The sequence below is a fragment of the Nilaparvata lugens genome, chromosome 6, assembly GCF_014356525.2.
Source record: "Nilaparvata lugens isolate BPH chromosome 6, ASM1435652v1, whole genome shotgun sequence".
Lineage (NCBI taxonomy): Eukaryota > Metazoa > Arthropoda > Insecta > Hemiptera > Delphacidae > Nilaparvata > Nilaparvata lugens.
Window position 1 is genome coordinate 13525899 of NC_052509.1, and position 20151 is coordinate 13546049.

The 20151-nt window shown below is 35.2% G+C and overlaps 3 protein-coding genes across 6 annotated transcripts in view; 1 reads left to right on the forward strand and 2 right to left on the reverse strand.

Annotated features, from left to right (window-relative positions):
• The window catches only part of LOC111044591, a 45956-nt gene extending 45656 nt beyond the window's left edge, over positions 1-300 (reverse strand). Inside the window, exon 1 of one of the 2 annotated variants that reach the window (XR_002605651.2) lies at positions 102-240. The gene's annotated coding sequence lies outside the window, so the exon portion shown is untranslated. Of the gene's footprint in view, positions 1-101 lie in introns of both variants that reach the window. The other variant, XR_005571534.1, reaches the window with a different exon arrangement.
• On the forward strand, positions 49-14058 carry LOC111044590 (tRNA-dihydrouridine(20a/20b) synthase [NAD(P)+]-like). 2 transcript variants are annotated; one of them, XM_039430148.1, is made up of 6 exons: positions 49-133; positions 7218-7339; positions 9403-9478; positions 10079-10258; positions 12051-12259; positions 13639-14058. In XM_039430148.1, exons 2-6 carry the CDS (start codon positions 7273-7275, stop codon positions 14037-14039), a joined length of 933 nt encoding a protein of 310 aa, XP_039286082.1. In that variant the 5' UTR covers positions 49-133; positions 7218-7272; the 3' UTR covers positions 14040-14058. The 2 variants fall into 2 exon arrangements, with proteins under 2 accessions (XP_039286082.1, XP_022185468.2); XM_022329776.2 differs by lacking the exon at positions 49-133 and adding an exon at positions 4349-4839.
• Positions 14059-17224: 3166 nt separating this feature from the next.
• LOC111044588 overlaps positions 17225-20151 on the reverse strand; it is a 47107-nt gene continuing 44180 nt past the window's right edge. For both annotated transcript variants that reach the window (XM_022329773.2, XM_022329772.2), the window contains exon 9: positions 17225-19597. In XM_022329773.2, coding sequence (XP_022185465.2) covers positions 19590-19597 — 8 coding nt within the window. In that variant the 3' untranslated portion in view covers positions 17225-19589. The remainder of the gene's footprint in view (positions 19598-20151) is intronic.

The following is a 20151-nucleotide window of genomic DNA, read 5'->3' on the forward strand; positions in this document are numbered from 1 at the left end:
TGTTGTAAATAGACCGCTGGTTAAATTAAAACATACAGACAATAATGGAGAATGTATTAGATAAAATATTGGGTGTAAGTGTACGTCCAGTGCCAACATACCTGTCATCAAATTTTTGGATGGGATCAATATAGTATGTTATTTTGAACACAAAAATTAAATGATTGAATACACATTACAGATTTAAGTAGGAGTTTTTAATCAATGTCACGGGTTCATGATTAAATTTCGGTACCTAGATAGTCGGTAGTCCAGGCGCTGGCTTACATTGAGCATACATGAGAGAGGCAGAGAATTTGACTTCGGATTATTGTTAGGGGGTCTTTAGTGTATATGAAACTCGATGTCGTCACGTCCCAGGGTGGTCGACAGCTTGGGGGGGAGGGGGGTAAGTTGTAAAAAACGCGCGTTTATAAAATCGCCTGTCCTGCAGTTACTATTCATAGTACAGCTTTTAATTTTTTCTCAATATTATGTACACATAACTGGCTTTCAATGTGGTCCTATACATTTTTGCGATAAACCGCATAGTTTTTTCGTAAAAAAATAAAATATCTCGAAAAATGTATTTTTTTATTATGGACTTTTTGTTATTTCTCGAATATTCAAGTAATTAGCCGACTTAGAGGAAAAGGCTCCCAATAAACATTGTAGGCCGTTTCTTGATGAATCCAATGATATATATAGTTTGAGGGTTACAATCATAGATGCGGCGGTGGGAGGGGGATAAGTAGCACTGTTACGCTGCGGCGCGGTCCTCCCCCATGATTAATGCGCGTAATGGCCTGTCTATCGCATCGCTCCTACTAGTCTATGCATTCAAATTATGTATTTCAGGAACGCTATCTTATGTATTTTCGGTCGCTGAACACGATTTTTCAACTCTCAAGCCTTAATAATTGATAATTCTCATCATAATATACTAATAATTATGGTCAAATTAGAAACTTTATCTCATTCTGCAAGGAAACTAAGAAATGACTGTTTGAAATGAACGAAACTTGGGTTTCAAGAAATATATTACGATAGAATAAAGATAATATTCATATATGTTTATGTTCTATTGTTTTTATCTCAAATTAATTTATTGTGATGCGCTGCAGGCTAAATTATATTATTAATTGCACACTGGCCACGCTTACTTGACATAGTGGTCAGTTAATTTCCAAGAAATATTTGTGGAATTTCTTAGTTCTTCATGGTGGAAATGGGATTCATCATTCATTCAGTATCATAATGATTATGTTTAGTATGAAAATATTAATCTTTCGTGAATCTTCAGTTTGTCGTGAACTTTTGAGAAATTATATCCAATATAATAATAGATATGTGTCAAATCAAAATGAAATGAAAATTTAAATATTCATCCATATTATTTCTAACAGTATTATTATAATGATATTTCACAAACTTCTGATTGATTCATCCATTATGGTATTCCCGTTTTGTAGACTGTTTATGGTAGACTGTTTTGAAATGGTAACAAGTTATTCAGTATCAAAATTTGGGATTCGAATAGTTTTGGGCCATGCCTGTTATTCATTCCCAAACATATTTATATGATTTGTAATTTTATCCACAAATGAATGAATTTATGTATTCCTGCACGTAGCTAACGTATGGATTATTCCTTTATAGATTCTTGCATGTCACATTAATAAATCTCTGCCACAGATTTGGAAATCAAGTCTCGATGGTTTGGAGAACATATTATTGGAGTGATTCTTTTACTCTGCTGCTTCTAATATGTTCACTACCTTTGTTTGATTTTAGACCATAGACATGAAAAGCTATGTCCACCTGTATCACTTCATCTTTATTGAGAATTTTCATAACTCTTCTCATCACAAAGTTACCATAATCTTGCAGCGTATTGGAGTTTTGAAAAGTGAAGTAGGAGTTGAATTCAGGAGAGCCATGTCATCATTATGCGAATTTGTCAACGATATTTAGGGATTTAGTCAAATCCACAACTAGTTTCACTTACAATTTTATGGGCCAAGTGAGATTAAGAGTTTTTTTTCAAATATCCATCAGATATTGACAGAGATTGCGGTTATTGTAGAAATGCATGCTGCGCTAAAACTTCAATGCTGAAAATTATCTTTAAACAGCTACCTAGTAAAAATACAGAGATCAGATCTTTTTGTTCTAGAATTAACTAAGACTAGGATTCTTGTTTGATTGCATCGTGGAGAATGAAAGAACTCTGTTTCTTTTTATAGGTGAGAATACACTTTTACAATTTGCCACAACTATGTTCAGATAAAAATCGTTGGAGACCGAATAACTATTTCTTTCCATACGTTCAAACGACAATCACACACTTCTTCACTTGCTTCCAGACCATTGATAACATTATGCAGATTCGGTTTTTCATCAGTCTTGAAGAAAAAATGTTATGTTCTCTTGAGAAGATTATGCTTCTGGAAATCATTCTCAACTCTCATTATTCTTGTTTCAATTCATTAGATGACTTTCTTCACAATCCCCAGTGATATCCATAATAATGTCAACATACTTGAACAGAATATCTTTGATGGAAGATTTATTCATATAGTAGCAGCCATTTTAGGAAAGCCTTTGAAGAACTAGCTATTCCAATCACTCAGTTTTGGATGATCGAATGAGGGTTTGCTCCAAAGCATGATCGGTTGTCACATTCATTAAATTTTCAAGGTTTCATTTGACAGAGAGTCAATGTATTGACTGTATAGATCTAATGTTTCCTTTTTGGAAATTATTTTCTACTTCTATGGGTATTTTTTCATATTTTCTAGATATAACACAGACTTTATAACATAGTTTGTGTGATTGAATGAAAAAAGTATGGGATCTTTTCTCGTACAGTTTCTATGTGCAGTACCAGAGTCCTTCCTTATGAGCATGAATTCAATTTAAGATAATTCAAGCTATGTTACAATAATCAGTCATGAATTTCAAGTAGTCATTGATTTTGATTCTAAAAAACTCCACAAATAGCTCCTGACTTCTTTCAAATATACTTTGACAATCTCTCATATTTGAACCGTTCATGAGTCCTTGTAGTTGTTTCATTGAATTGATTGCTTGCTCTCACACCTTAATTATACTGATCTCCCCTCAATAGATTTCCAACAGGATTCTCTCCAAATATTTCAAATTCAACAAAGATATCTCTCATTCCACCTTCATTCAAGTACCACCTCAAGACAATCAGTCAAACTCAGCCAGATGAAAAGTATCTATTCGTAGATATAAGTTACAGAAATCAGTTGATAAAGCTGCGTTTACACCAAAGTTATTAACAAAATGTTAATAACTTAATCTTTATAGATTCTATTAGATTGAATGCTAATAACTTAATCTCTATAGATTCTATTAGATTGAACGGAACTTGGCAAACACATATGTCCATCATATGTATGATAAGTTATGTTCAATCTAATAGAATCTATAAAGATTAAGTTATATTAACATCTCCTTAATAACTCAGGTGCAAACGCAACTTTAGAGATGTATTTCCTTTGTAATCAAATATTTAGTCATATCACATGGGAGTAATTGGCATTATTTGTGCTTCAACTGTAAATTTATATAAAGAAAATATTTTACTCCTGTTACACAGTGCTCTATATGGGGTAGCCTATATTATTTGTTTAACTTACTCCATTACTTGACTTTCGCAATTCCAACGTGATCATTGAACTAAATCGAATAATTATCCTCTCCTAATGGAATATTAGTTTTTTATCGACTGAGAAACACATTAGGATTCCTAACAGGATGGTTTATCATTACAATGTAATCATAAATAATGATAATGAGATGAAGTTTGTAATTTTGACCATAATTAGTATATTATGATGAGAATTATCAATTATTAAGGCTTGAGAGTTGAAAAATCGTGTTCAGCGACCGAAAATACATAAGATAGCGTTCCTGAAATACATAATTTGAATGCATAGACTAGTAGGAGCGATGCGATAGACAGGCCATTACGCGCATTAATCATGGGGGAGGACCGCGCCGCAGCGTAACAGTGCTACTTATCCCCCTCCCACCGCCGCATCTATGATCGTAACCCTCAAACTATATATATTATTGGATTCAGCAAGAAATGGCCTACAACAAATTACTTGAATATTCGAGAAATAACAAAAAGTCCATAATAAAAAAATACATTTTTCGAGATATTTTATTTTTTTACGAAAAAACTATGCGGTTTATCGCAAAAATGTATAGGACCACATTGAAAGCCAGTTATGTGTTCATAATATTGAGAAAAAATTAAAAGCTGTACTATGAATAGTACTGCAGGACAGGCGATTTTATAAACGCGCGTTTTTTGGACAAGTCAGTAGTCAGCTGAGCAGATTGATAATCGATTCACTCATATCTCTGTTTGATATCTTTTTTAATTTTTATCCGTTTGAAAAAATAATCAAATAACAAAATATAAAATTCCGATAAGTGAAGAAATTTAGTCGAAATTGAAATTCTCAAAAAAATATTTAGTCAATTGTTATTGTATTGTAAATATTCTTATGAAATTATTAGGAAGGCAGTGTATTGTTTTTTGCTGAAGGAGAAACTAACCTATAAATTTCTTCTGCTTTTGAAATTACATAACCTAAACAAAAATCTAACCTAAATCATATTTTATCATTTGTCTATTGTTTAGAAACTTGTTTAATAGTTTTTTTGAATCTATTTCTCTTTTTTAAATTATGTAAGTTGTTGCCACATTCGAATGGAATATAGTAAATTTGAAATTATGAAAGATCGTCAAGACATAGTGAATCTATTTCAAGAGAAACCTCTAGTTCACGTAGCTGCTCCAATGGTTCGTTATAGCAAGTAAGTTGAATAACAATTATAATATACTGTAAAAAATCACCAGGTATTATAAATATCTAAATTACTATTTTGTTTTGTACGTTTCACGGGCAGCAAATCTATGGGCCACTTTAGCCCATGGTCCTCTTTTTTTTAGTAATTCAGTTACTTGATCTCCTTCCATGACCAGCATTCGCTGCATAAATTGCGTCAAAGAATGTAAAATTGATAACAAAAACTAATATCAAGATGGGAGGTCAGTCATACATCTCAGAAAACATTGCCTCTTCTTCCAGGGTGAAGAGTGCCAGACTCACAAGCCTCTCCCGAAGTGCCCTTTCAAAGACTTTCTCCTCCTGCTCATTGAAATACACAGGCATCATGTTGGAAACCTTGAGTGTTCGGACAGAGAAGAACCATACGCAGTCAACTCCAACAGTTGGGCAGACCTGTGTATTACTATATCCAAATCTCCATCCCTGGCAAATAGGGTTGTGTCATCTGCAAATAGAAGAAAACTTGTATACAACCTGAGATAGTTGATAGTACCAGGATAGAACCCTGAGGTACACCACAGCACATATATTACGAGTGACTGACACAGCACCACCTATCTACGATGAGCCAGATAATCCCTCAGCAACTCGAGAGCCACCCCGTGAACTCCATAACTCTCAAGTTTCTCTAACAATATACAGTGAGAGACACTGTTGAAGGCTTTTGTCAGGTCACAGTGGGTTACCGCCACTGAGTGATTATCCTCAATTGCTGCCAACATGGACTCCACCAAGTTGCGAACAGTATCTGTAGTGGAACGCCCTTTTCAGAATCCAAACTAATGAGGTGAGAAGAGTGATTTCTCCTTGAAATAGGCACCGAGTTGTATGTACAGAACAGCTTCAAAGATTTTGCCAAACACAGGGATTATTGAGATAGGTCTGAAGCTTCCCAATTCCTCAGGATTTTGAAGACAGGAATTTAGAAGACTTAAGCAAGTCAGGGAAGGCTCCACATTCCAAGCAGCTGTTGACAATAGGCACAATGAAGCCACTATACTTCCAATTACACACTTCATGAGTAGTGGAGACATACTAAAGATGTCTAGATTTGGTACTAAAGATGTCTGAAAGATAAGGTACTAAAGATGTCTAGACTTGAAGAAATCCTGAAGCCATGGACTATATTTAGTAGATCCTGGGTGATTATCTTCTTCCATCTGAGAAACTGGAATTCACGTATAGGCAGGAAATTGGTCTACAATCAACTTTACAAAGAAGTCATTGACTAACACCTGGACCAGCATTCTTTGCCATAACAGGCTGTTTCTTACTTCATAAAGAGATGCATTGTGAATTTGAATTGAAGCTCACTATATTATTAGGCCCGTATTACATTAGATAATCAGGCTGGGACCGATCGATTTGCGCTGCATCAGTTATTTTGCGCTTATCACACTAGGCACTGCACCAGGTTTTGGTGTCCGACCAGTTTCCCACTTGTGTCGCCAGCCTGGAATCCACTGAGACATAATTGGTTGCTTCACATACCGACACCATATGTGTGTTTTCTATCCATTTATTAACATTAATTGGTGTCTCGCTGGTGTATTAATGTAATACGAGCATTAAAGCTCCATAAGTGCTTCATTGACCGAGTGAAGTGAGGTTTAAGATTCAAGCCTACGGCTTTGCATTTCTGTTTATGTTTATATGTTGCGCATTTACGGCGAAACGCAGCAATAGATTTTTATGAAATTTGACAGGTATGTTCCTTTTTAAATTGCGCGTCGACGTATATACAAGGTTATTGGAAATTTTGAATTTCAAGGATAATATAAGAGGAAAATGAGCCTCCTTCATACGCTAATATTAGAGCAAAAATTAGCCTATAGAATTATCCATCATAAATCAGCTGCTGTGTGGACTATCAATTGCATGCCTCATTGAATGCAATTTTTATGCACCATCAAATGAACTATTGATTGCTTGCAATAACGCATGCAATTAATAACTAAAATAACATTGTATTGTCTCTCGACCTTTCTCTGCTTTGAACTCGGGCTGTCCTGTTGCCAGTATGTCTTGAAGAAGATCAGCTTTTGATGTTAGAATTTTTGATACACCAACCCCAACAGCCATTAACCGTTTTTACACCAATATCTCGCCGACACGACATACAGACAGGATTTACTCTGATGGGCAGTATAAGAGGAGGCTGTGGTTTATAACTGCGCGAGGTCTACTGTTCACAGAACTACTAGTCATTTATAGGTAACAATACCAATACGTTGATTATTGAACAATGAATGACCATCTATCAATAAGGTGCTTTCACATCTCAATACTCAATTTGTTCGATATCATTGGAAACACTATTAATATTCATTTTTCTACTTTCAGGCTGCAATTCCGCACTTTGGTTCGCAAATATGGATGTGATCTGTGCTTTTCACCGATGATAGTAGCTGATTCGTTTGTTAAATCGATAAAAGCCAGAGATGTAGAATTCACCACTAATGAAAGTAAGTTAAGAGAATCATCGTATATCTAAATGAACAATATATAGAATAAATGCCTAAACATGGAAAATTGTAAGTAGAAATGCAAAATAGTACGTTGTGCTATGTAGAAATTGGATAGTCCAAGTGTAATGTATATGAGTCACGGAACAAGATAGAAAGATGAATGATTTACTATTGTATTTTAATGAGTATCTTTATTTTTTTAAATATTTCTTGTACTTAGCATTAAATTCAAGAATAAAGCAGTGTGATTGCAGCACTTCTCGAAAGAACAAGACTCTTTAAGCTTTTCAATATACTGCCTACCTATGTATTGGCCATGGAAGTGATTTGTTTTGAGTAGTCTGGGAGGGTATGCTGCCTGAAAATTGTCTCTGTAATGTTTAAGAACCTTCCAAATACTGGCTTTGAATTGATCTGCCTTACACGTACACATTCGATGTACAGAGTGGGGCAGAGCCGATTGACGTGTCTGGAAGGGTTATAAGTACGGTAATGAACCGTTTGACACCATCTGTTTAATAGAATTGTAATGTGAAATTTTCAGTTCAATATTATCATCAACATTTTTATAGTTTTTGCTTTTCAAATGTGATTTTGTGTTTGAAAATAGTTTTCTTGATTTTAAAATTTATAAAATAGGAACATTTTTATAGTTTTTGCTTTTCAAATGTGATTTTGTGTTTGAAAATAGTTTTCTTGATTTTAAAATTTATAAAATAGGAACTCAGGAAGTGAAAGTGCAAATTTTTAGTGAGAAAAATGAAGAACCCAAGACATAACCTATAAACTTGAGTGTTGATAGGAAATGACATTGTGTAATACGGCAAGGCAGAACATCCGAAAGGATCTCTCTGCCGATAAAAGCCATAAGAGTAATAGTAATAATAATGAACCGTTCAACAGAGAAAATTTTTTAATGGGTTCAATTCAGTTTGAAATATAGTTTTCATTTTTAATTTTTCGGAAATTATATCTGTGAAATGGCGGCCATAAGCAGCAATATACTAATGTAGCGTATTTTTGAAGTTTTAAAACGCATTTTGGCACACTGCGATTGGTAAGGCCTAGATCTCTTCTCTGATTCGCTCCTTTAGTTCTTCCAAGGTGTGTGGGCGATCTTTGAAAACTTTATTTTTGAGGTCACCCCATAGAAAAAGATCGCATATGCTTAAATCGGGTGAGCGTGCCGGCCACCTCAAGTCCACCCTTAGTGAGATAAGCCGCCCTGGGAAGGGTGATGTCTCATCACATTCATTGAAATGCACCCTGTGTGGGCTGTAGCTTCATCCTGCTAAACCATATTTCTCCCGTGTAATGTTCCTCAGCATGTTCTACCAATTTGGGACGCAGAAACGTTTGTAGCATTGTCTCATAACTCTGGGAGGTGACATTGATGGTGATGTAATTTTTGCCAGTACGCTCACCCGATTTAAGCATATGCGATTTTTTTCTATGAGATTAACTCAAGAATAACATTTCCAAAGATCGCCCACACACCTTGGAAGAACTAAAGGAGCGAATCAGAGAAGAGCCTTACCAATCGCAGTGTGCCAAAATGCGTTTAAAAACTTCTAAAATACGCTACATTAGTATATTGCTGCTTATTGCCGCCATTTAACTAATATAATTTTCAAAAAAATAACAATAAAAACTATATTCCAAACTGAATTAAATCCATTAAATAATTTTTTCTAAGTTGAACGGTTCATTACTTATAACCCTTCCAAACTCGTCAATCGGCTCTGCCCGAGCCTGTACTTTGAATTCAGAGATTCAATGACTGTAATCCAATGTAACTCTAATAGTATTTTAGGTAGTTATGTGTATTTTTTATTACTTGTTGCTTGAAGTTATTTTGACACTTGATCTGTTTTCTAATAATAAATAATTTTATTTCATTTTGAAATATCAGTTGTGTTAAACTGTCTCTGGAGGCATTAGCCAAGAAATCAATTCGCTGAAAAATATGGATTTGTATAGAATGAGGCGATTATATTTTTTGTATACTGTAGCAACTATTCCTTGTGTCATCTATTATTGTTTCAACTAACCTTTTTCAGGAGACTCTCCCTTGTCCGTCCAGTTTGCTGCTAACAATGCGAATGATTTTGTAGATGCTGCTGAGTTGGTTGCCCCGTAAGTAGCCTAGCTTTTTCATATGAGTTTTTCATCAGAGAGATACTAAGAAGCTTTAAAACCTGATGTTCATACAAGATTGATCCGATTCATACCCTGTTCTGAATCAAACGGAATCAACTATCATGAACCAATACCTGATAATGTAGCATTGTGTTGTTAGATTCAGCTTGGAATTAATCTAGCTTAGTGAAATCTGGGGAATCTGAAAACTTGTGCGATCTCACAAGGTGTAAAATTATTATTAATCGATAACTGGAAAATGAATTTAAATCATAGAGAAGTATTTTATTCTTATTTATTAACAGAGACACAAATCATAAACCAATCAATACGATATCAGGAATTAGTGTCAATCTTTGTAATGTGAGATTGTGTGTAGTGGGATGAGTGGAAGAGGGAGCTCTTACTGCCTTAACTTCGCCCACATCACTTTTAATATTATTAAGTGCAAATAAAAAGACATTTATCTATCTAAAAAATAAAAAAATCTTTCTGTCCTATTCCATTTCTATTTCTATTTCCAAATCATTCTATTTCTAAACAGTTCCACTGAATTATTGGATATGATTGGATGTAATGGCTTCATTTGATTTGTAGATTCTGCGACGGAGTGGACTTGAACTGTGGATGTCCGCAGCGGTGGGCGATGAAGGAGGGCTTTGGCGCCGATCTTCTGAGCAAGCCACACATCATCCACGACATTGTGCGTCAGCTCAGAAATCGGCTGCCGCAGCCATTTGCAATGTCCGTCAAAATGAGGATTCTATCGGATATCAGGTATATTACACATTTTCCAAAGAGTGGCCTTGACACATTTTTATAAATAAGTTATGAACTAGGCACCTACTTACTTACCTTTCATGTCCTGACATCATATCAAGGGAAGTCTAAAAACTTTTTGTGTAGTTGAGAAGTTGATATTGTGGTAATTATTCATATTGAATGAAAAAGACTAAGAAATTGTCAAAAACCACAGATTTATTGATACTTAGAAAGACCGGTTTCGGTTATTACACCATTGTCAATCTCTGATAAACTGATCATGTTTATCAGAGATTGACAATGGTGTAATAACCGAAACCGGTCTTTCTAAGTATCAATAAATCTGTGGTTTTTGACAATTTCTTAGTCTTTTTCATTCAAGTCAAAAACATTCGTTAGGTCATGTCAGAGGTCCCGAAATTTATCAGGTGCGACCTGAAACTCTGACCCAGCCAGGTTACTCGATACTATTATCAAGGGAAGTGAGTGAACTTGAAGCTTTGATGAGATATTTCATTCAAATTTATTCCTTCTGTTATTTTGCTTAATCATTATCAAATTCACATAAAGCTCATTTCAAGTTTCAAGTTCAATAACCTTTTTGACGATGTCCTAAATCACTTCAAATCTTCTCCGGTACACAATTTGATATTAAAGCTCCAATTCCTATGCAACGATTGTTGTTGCGCTGTATTAGCTGCTATTAGGTGCTAATCGACATATTCAGGGTCTCCCAAGAAAAGTGTAGCAGCCGAAAACTTAAGATTCTACATGGAATTTTCAACAAAAATGTTCAATAACATTTTATTATATCGACCTTAGTTTTCGAAATCTATCGATTTTTGGATATTTTTGAAAAACGTCAATGACTAGAAAACTATCAGTCAAAATCCAATTCTAAGGATATGTTTAGAAAGAGGAAAAAATTTCCAATAACATTCGTATAATTCGATCCTTTGTTTGACGTTTTTAAACATAAAAGTAAAACAAGATACGATATTAATATTCAGAATCAATCCAATACGAACTTTGATTAGTCTTCATTTGTTCATTTTATGTAAATCTTTAGTTATTTAGAGTTTACTACAGATTGATAATGGTTCAAGACTGAATTGTTTCTTCTCTATCTACATTAATGTCACAACTCACTTAATTCATGTTTTTTTTTTGCCAGGTTGCCATTCAGTCAATACTGAATTCAACAGTAAATCCTAGCAAAAATTTAAAAATAATTGTGTAACATGGTCTCCACACATTCTCAGTCTTGTAAGAACATTTGTAACTTGATTTTTCTATATGTTAACATCATCTTTGTTTGAATGAATAACGTATTTTTATTTTGATTTTATTGCTAGATACAAATTATCCTTATATCTGTATTGAGATACTTACAAAACCAATGTCAGTATCTGTAAACATTATAGTTGTAAACACTACTCTGTTCTACACTATATACTGGATCAATTTATACGTGTTAAGTACCACATAAACAAAGTTTTCCTTTATATATATATATATCTGTAGTCCGAGAGATATTACTTTATACACGGCTCTCTCTCTCTCGATGACAGAGAGGTCCGATGCTCTTTCCTTCACTAATCACTGCCACTACCTAACAGCATTCTTCCTACTTTTGTGTCAGCATCCAATTGTGGGCAGCATGCTTACTCCTCTCCTCTACTCTGCCCTTCTACAAACTGTGGAAGGAGAAATCGGTTTCCCCTCTTCATAGTAAAAGTAATATCTGTTGGACTATAATATTCAATCGCCATTCTAATTTTTATAAATATTGTCTGATTTTTGCTAGGAAAACAGTCGAGCTGTGTCGCAGCCTGGATGCGACCGGAGTCTCGTTTTTGACCGTTCACGGCAGAACGCCGAAGCAACGCTGTGAACCGGTCGACCTGAATGCATTGGCACAAATCCAGTCGGCAACTAGTTGCCCGATAGTTGCCAACGGAGATGTGCGCTCACTGGACGATGCTGTCGCTTTACACCAAGCAACTGGTTGCAAAGGTGGGCAATCAATAAACAGTTTTACAAAACTATTAAAACTGCAGCTCACTTATTATTGAAATTTAGGGTTGTGATTATTAGTAAATTATAATTAATAAAATTAATATCACTATTAAATTTTATAAAACTTTTAAGTGAAAAAGCACTCACATTATTTGATGTGGCGACGTCCGTTTCGTGCTGGTATCGCACATTTTCAAGCCAAACAGGAACTGAAAGGACTTTGACTTCAGTTCCTGTTTGGCTTGAAAATGTGCGATACCAGCACGAAACGGACGTCGCCACATCAAATAATGTGAGTGCTTTTTCACTTAAAAGTTTTATAAAATTTAATAGTGATAATTATAGTGGAAACAAGATGGATAACCAACAACAAAATTAATATACCTGAAGCTGTAGGATCTCATCATCATCATCCATTTCATTACCCACGTACAAGTCATGTTGGCTTCATCCTCAGCAAAAAAGTTTAGTTGTTCAACAAGTTGATACTTTTATCATGCTTGTATAATTCTTTGAAATGTTTGATTACACAGATTCTATAGAATTATTTTTTATATTTTTAGGATACTTTTCAAAACTAATGAAACCTAGTTTTGAAAGTAATGTAACGTTAAGTATACAGGTTTAATAGTCTATACGTGTAATAATAATAGTAATATTTAATAGTAATACGTGTCCTAAAAACAGAGCCTTTGTCTCTTATATCAAGAAACTTGGAAAACCAATGTCAGTCTTTGAAAAATTGTGCTGAACCAAATTATACGTGGTTTGTATTGCACCAAAACAAAGGTATAACCATTATTAATGTGATTCTGAAGATATTGATTGGCTTAGCAGCTATGACTGTCAACTGCCACACAATCTTTTGAATGTTATCCATAGTTATAAAATGTGAACTAATGTAAAGAGCTTTAAACTGTGGTTAGCTTAAATCAGTCTCCTTACTTTTTGTACCCTCTATTAATTCTATTCTATTCTATTCGAGGTAATTTTGATTAATTTTCTCATTCAATTAATTGATTTTACGGTACTCACTTGTTTTGAACAGCATCGAACTTTCACCGACGTTCCCTGTCGCATTACTATTTCAATATAGATCCATTGTTGAAACATGGAATAGGTATATCCATGTATTGATGAAATCTCGATGTTCTGTGGAATAGGAGAGAACCTATTTTTCTTAAGAATATTATTCTTGAACGAAAATCCCAATTAAATGCTGTAAATCACCCCGAAGACTTCTGCTATTGCAAAAAATTAACAACAGGGTAAACAGCTATATGGAAATTCGATGAGCAAAAATTTTTTATTTCCACCTATTTTTCTTTTAGTTTATCAATTAAAATTATCAATTTTTTTCTATTGTTGTATTTTAGGCACAATGAGCGCCCGAGGACTTCTACAGAACCCAGCCCTTTTCCAGGGCCATTCCAGGACGCCTCTTGCCTGTGTCCAGGACTGGATAAAACTCTGCCTGGAATCCGAAGCGTCCTTCCAGTGTTTCCATCACCATCTCGTTTTTATGCTGGAGAAAGTGCTTCCAAAACACGAGCGCCACGCATTCAACGTAATGCGCTCCATGCCTGAAGTTCTCGACTTCATCAGTCAGTATTTCGATATCAGCATTCCGGAACGATCGAGAATCGAGAATTTCAGTACAAACATCATTTACAAAGACACTAGTGTGAGGGATGGCAGCTATTTCAGTAGTAAATTGTTGCAAACTAATGATAAGTTCGAGGATTATTTGGATTCGTGTAATTTGTTTGATGAGTAGTAAATTTATTTCCAATTTCTATGGTGACTCCCCTGATTTATTTTTCCTTGATTTCTCTTCAAACCACAGATTTTTGTAATTGTATTACTCTTATTTGAGAAATCTGTGGGTTGAAGACCACTTTTTGCGTGCCGTGGCACTAATTGAAGGTCACTGATTCGAGAAAATTATATAGTCTATTGACGTAATTCCTTGTAATTCTCTGGCCTCATATTCACCCCAATCATGCTACGATAGGTCACGAGTTATACTCATTCCTTTAGTCTCACTGAAATCCTTATATTAGTAGTATTAGTGTTAAGTGTAAGAGAGGCCCGACTGCTCCCCAACTCCGCCCTCCTAGGTCAAAATATAGGAAACGATTTTATTCTATATGTTCGTCGTTACAGGGGTAGTCATTAATACCTGTTCCGCCTTCAGACATTCTCCCACCTTTTTCTTGGTCTGCCAATACGTCTCCCTTCTGGCTTGTAAGCAATGACAGCTTTGGGGATGCTTTCGTTTTCCATTCTCTCAACATGTTCTCTCCACTGTTGTCGATTCTCGTCAACTCGTTGAGGTATAGAGACACATTGAGCTCTCTACGGATATCGATATTATAAAGCCTGTCCTCTCTGGTTCATCCCTTCACTGTCTCATTTCGGCCGCCTGTAACCTGTTCATCTATATATATATAAAAGCAAAATGGCACTCACTGACTGACTGACTGACTGACTCACTCACTCACTCACTCACTCACTCGAAGAACTAAAAATCTACCGGACCAAAAACGTTCAAATTTGGTAGGTATGTTCAGTTGGCCCTTTAGAGGCGCACTAAGAAATCTTTTGGCAATATTTCAACTCTAAGGGTGGTTTTTAAGGGTTTAAAGTTCGTCTTTTAGCATGTATATTCTTCTTATTCTCTTAATTATAATTAAAAAATGTCCATACCATATGTTAATATAGAACTATAATCTAGAGAGAGTACCTCTTCGAAACAGTAGTTATTAACTGGTAACTAAATTAATAATTTTGTCAGGTTGGCATTAACTTGAGTTGACTTTGTTAGGTTGGCACCAAGTTGGCGATTGAAATGCATTTATCGCGGAAAAATTGATTGGGCACTGCTACTTCAATCAGAGCTACTCGCTTCGCTCGCCATATCCGTTTAGCCAGACGTTTAGTGTGGACCCCCGACTGGATCGTCCTAACATATGATAAAAATGCTCAAATGAAAAATGCAGGCGTGCGAAGCGAGCCTGCTGATTTCATTCTTGGACGATCCAGTCGGGGGTCCAGGGGGCGGAGCCCCCTGGCTAGACGGATATGGCGAGCGAAGCGAGCCTGACGGCTAGTAACTCTATATCAGCATTCCGGAACGATCGAGAATCGAGAATTTCAGTACAAACATCATTTACAAAGACACTAGTGTGAGGGATGGCAGCTATTTCAGTAGTAAATTGTTGCAAACTAATGATAAGTTCGAGGATTATTTGGATTCGTGTAATTTGTTTGATGAGTAGTAAATTTATTTCCAATTTCTATGATGACTTCACTGATTTATTTTTCCTTGATTTCTCTTCAAACCACAGATTTTTGAAATTGTATTACTCTTATTTCAGAATTCTGTGGGTTGAAGACCACTTTTTGCGTGTCGTGGCACTAATTGAAGGTCACCGATTCGAGAAAATTATATAGTCTATTGACGCAATTCCTTGTAATTCTCTGGCCTCATATTCACCCCAATCATGCTACGATAGGTCACGAGTTTTACTCATTCCTTTAGTCTCACTGAAATCCTTATATTAGTAGTATTAGTGTTAAGTGTAAGAGAGGCCCGACTGCTCCCCAACTCCGCCCTCCTAGGTCAAAATATAGGAAGCGATTTTATTCTATATGTTCGTCGTCGTCTTGTTACAGGGGTAGTCATTAATACCTGTTCCGCCTTCAGACATTCTCCCACCTTTTTCTTGGTCTGCCAATACTTCTCCTCCCTTCTGGCTTGTGAGCAATGACAGCTTTGGGGATTCTTTCGTTTTCCATTCTCTCAACATGTTCTCTCCACTGTTGTCGATTCTCGTCAACTCGTTGAGGTATAGAGACACATTGAGCTCTCTACGGATATCGATATTATAAAGCCTGTCCTCTCTGGTTCATCCCTTTACTGTCTCATTTCGGCCGCCTGTAACCTGTTCATAACTCTATATATTCATAACTCCAAATTAGTATTATTCATGCCAATTTTTTTTAGAAAGCAGATAATTATTCCATTTAAGTCAAGGCAGTAATAGCTTTGGAATTACTAATATTCCATACATGTTATCTCTTGGCATCATTTTATCTGCCACTTTTTCACATCTTTATTTTAAATGAAAACTATTCACTCCTACACAGTAATTTATTGCTGTTGTCAGTAAGTAATTGATCATTCATTGTAGGTGAATAAACCTTTCTTAATTTTGAAAATATTCATGTTGAAGGGTTACCGCCTGAGCCAACTCCTCTGAAAATGATTCATTGAGTTGTAAAATCGCTTCCCGGTGGTTCGGAACCAACCTAAAACTGTAGGTCCTTCAATCTCTCATTATCATCCACCTCATTACCCACGCACAAGCCCAGTGCTCATGTGGGCATCATCCTCAGAAAAAACTAATGACTGTATATAAATATAATATAATCAGTCTTGCCCCAAAGTTAATATTTATAATTCTCTAAAGCGCTTTCCTAAAACTGTAGGCTACAAAACGTATACATTAGAAATTTGACTTATTGGGTCTTTCGTGTTATTCACATAGATCTAGGTCTTCAAGTACCTTGCTATTCAAACGTATATTATCGTTTATACATTGAAATTTTCTGAATTTGAGGTTTATTAAATGTTACATATTGTAGTGTTGGAGTAACCCATTTCAAGGTGGGTTATCATATGTGCATAACCTTTATTACCGTACCTTCCGCTGCTGCTATGACCAGGATCCTGGATTGGCAGTGGATTAAAGTCGTCGACAACCACGACATGTTGTGCTCGTAAAAATAGCTGATTTATCACAGAAGCAGTCGGTCATTTTGTTTCGAGCACGACATTCAAGCACAGACGAAAAACCACCTTTAATTCCATCTTGAACTGTGTCAACAAGACTTCTAACATAAGTATGGTACCATTTTCAATTTAAGGCAGGATAATATTAATTAACTTAAACACCATTTTAGGAAAACAGATCAATATATTTTTCAAATTTTCTCATCAATAATAATAATAAAGATAATATAAGTATATTCACTTTGGTATCATCGAATTTATAGTGTATATAAATAAATATTTTTGATTCGAACTGGTGTGTTAATTTATTATAATCTATTGATTAATATTTACAACGACATAAAATAGATACTCAAACGAGATGCTTTACACAATCAACATGTACAAAAATATTTTTAAATCTATTCAATTGGATGAAATTGCTTTTTAAAATAATTACGATCCTAAGTTTTCGTTAGGGCAAAGTTTATTCGATAGATCTTAGAAATGTATGCTACATTTTTTCATTTATAATGTGAGTATGGAAAGAATTATGAACAGTAGATGAACTACGATGTTTACATACTATTCGATAATATTTCTCCTCCTAACTAATGTTTCAAAGATGGAATGAATTTCTAAAGGTACATATCGTTTTGGTATAATTTGACATTCGATATTCTAGTAATTAATATTATTTATTTATCTAGTAGATCATGAAACAAACTTTGGTTTGTTGCAAGTCTTGGTTTGTTGTAGTTCTTCTCCTTGAAGATTTTTTGATGGAGTGTGGTGTTGGATATATTTGACAACAGCACAATTTCTTCATGCCCGTATAATTTCATTTTCAATAACAGAAGTATAACTTGGGTTTACTGCTCAAGTTATTTCACTAACAAGAACAATGTTCAAGATGCTCACCCACACACTGAAAGCTAAAACAGCCCTCCTCATTGCATCAAATGAGTTCTTGAAACAAATCTTTCAGTCTCATTGTCAATACTTAAATCTCCATGAGTACATGACAATATTTGTTAATTTGAATTGGAAGATGTAGGAGTTCAGTTCACTCATTCTAGATACCAGATGAAGAAGTATAACACAAAAAGCTGAATACTTGCTTCTTCTGTTATTTAAATAAGTATTTATATTTTTATATAGCTAGATTTCTCACTGACTAATATTGTTCTGCTATGAGCTCCCAATTGAAGCAATGAGGATCACTCTGGATCATTTAATATACAGACTCATCTAAAAATGTTCGTTAGAGTTGGATGTTGCAATCTGAATAATTCTATCCCCTATAATCTCCATTCCAGTGTGACAATCCCCATAATTCTAATCGTTAACTTCTACAATTCTTCTTAATGACTGGATTTAATTCAAGCAACGGGCAACTTATTGAATGAAAGCTCAGCAAGTTTCACATTCATTTCAACTTACAACTGAAATGATAGTGTTAGCAAAACAATTGGTTGTTCAAGGATGTTAAACTTTCAGTTGTAAATCTATTTCCATTCAGCTGATTAACTCATTGTCATCAACTAGAGTTTACAAGTAGTGATTTCCTTATGTCCATCCCATCAGTATCTTTGGAAGAAACGTTGAATTAGTGGTAATTAACTTGTTTGATAGAACGCTTTACAGAAGAAGAGCCCTGGTTTTCATATTGTTGACAATAGTTTTTAAATAAGGCAGCCAGGGTTCTTCTCGTGGTGCTATTATTATAGTTGAGGGCACTGATCAACAACAAGCTCTTGAAACCCCTTAATTACACGACAATGGTTTCCGCGACTCCAGTAGACGTTCCAGTTACTAGGTTACTGAGAGCATAAGTTGAACCGTGTGGACAAGCACTTGAATAGAGGTAAATGTCCTCTCGATTCAAGTACGAGCCCTCACGGTTCAAGTTACATGCATCCGGCAACCTGACTCCAGTCACTAGAGCCTCTACTGGAATCGTGGAAACCAGGTATAACAGATGACAAAGTAATTGTTACTGAGAAGTTGATCAAAAGTTTGCCCGTAACATCTCAGCAAATATTTTCTTACAACGGTCCTCAGCCAAAATAGAATTAATCAGAATAATACAATAAATCTCTCAATTATTGGTACTCAACTTGTGGGAAAAGTCGTTCAAACTCCTGTAGTTATACCAGGAGGATTAACCAATCTGAAATCGACAGGCGCTTAATTATAGTTGCTCAACCAGTTGACAGTTGACAACTTATGGCGTTGTTGCCAAGCAATCGCCGATTTTTGTTGCTAAACAATCAGCAACTATTCTTGCCAAACAACAGGCAACTTTTGTTGCCAAATAATCGCCAACTACATTGCTGCCATACCAAGCTTCTCAGCCAATTTACAATCAATTCTCAACCTCGTTCATTATCCAGTCTTCTCTTGATTGGCATTGGAAGCACAATTCTAGGTAACTATAGTAAGCACAGCCAGCTGTATTTCTAGTGGAACCCAGGTTCAGCACCCAGGTTCCCTCAGCAGGTGGAGTCCGTACTGGAAGCACCAATAATCTTTTGCCACGCTTTTTCTTCAATTTTCTGCAAAAAAAGAAAATACAACTTTGTAACAAAAACTCATTTGTGTGACTGTCAAAAGTTCATTTAATTAGGCCTAATGGAAAAGTTGGAAAAAGAAGTGGAAAATCTGGAATGAGTTTATGAGACTGGAAAACTAAATATACCATTTGAGATCCTAAAAATGCTAAAATATGAGAAAGTTTATAATTTACTGCTCTTCTCTCCAAATAAAATGTGTATACTTTGAAAAGGGTAGGTACTCTCCAAGTATAATGTATAGTATATACACTATTCTTGGGTACTCTCCCCCTATTTATTTATTTATTTATTTATTAGAACTGTCACAAACACGATATTTGGAAAGAGAAACAGGCAATTGCCCAAAACTTCTTCAATTCCTTGATTTTGGCACATAAATAGTCCAAAGTGAGGTTAAGTTTAAAATTTCTGTTTTCACCAAAGATTAACACTCAGAGAATACCTATTTGAGATATGACTGATAAATTTTGAATTTCGAAGGGTTGATAAGAGCCGGAAATAACACTAAACAATCTGAAAGTTTCAATAATATTGAA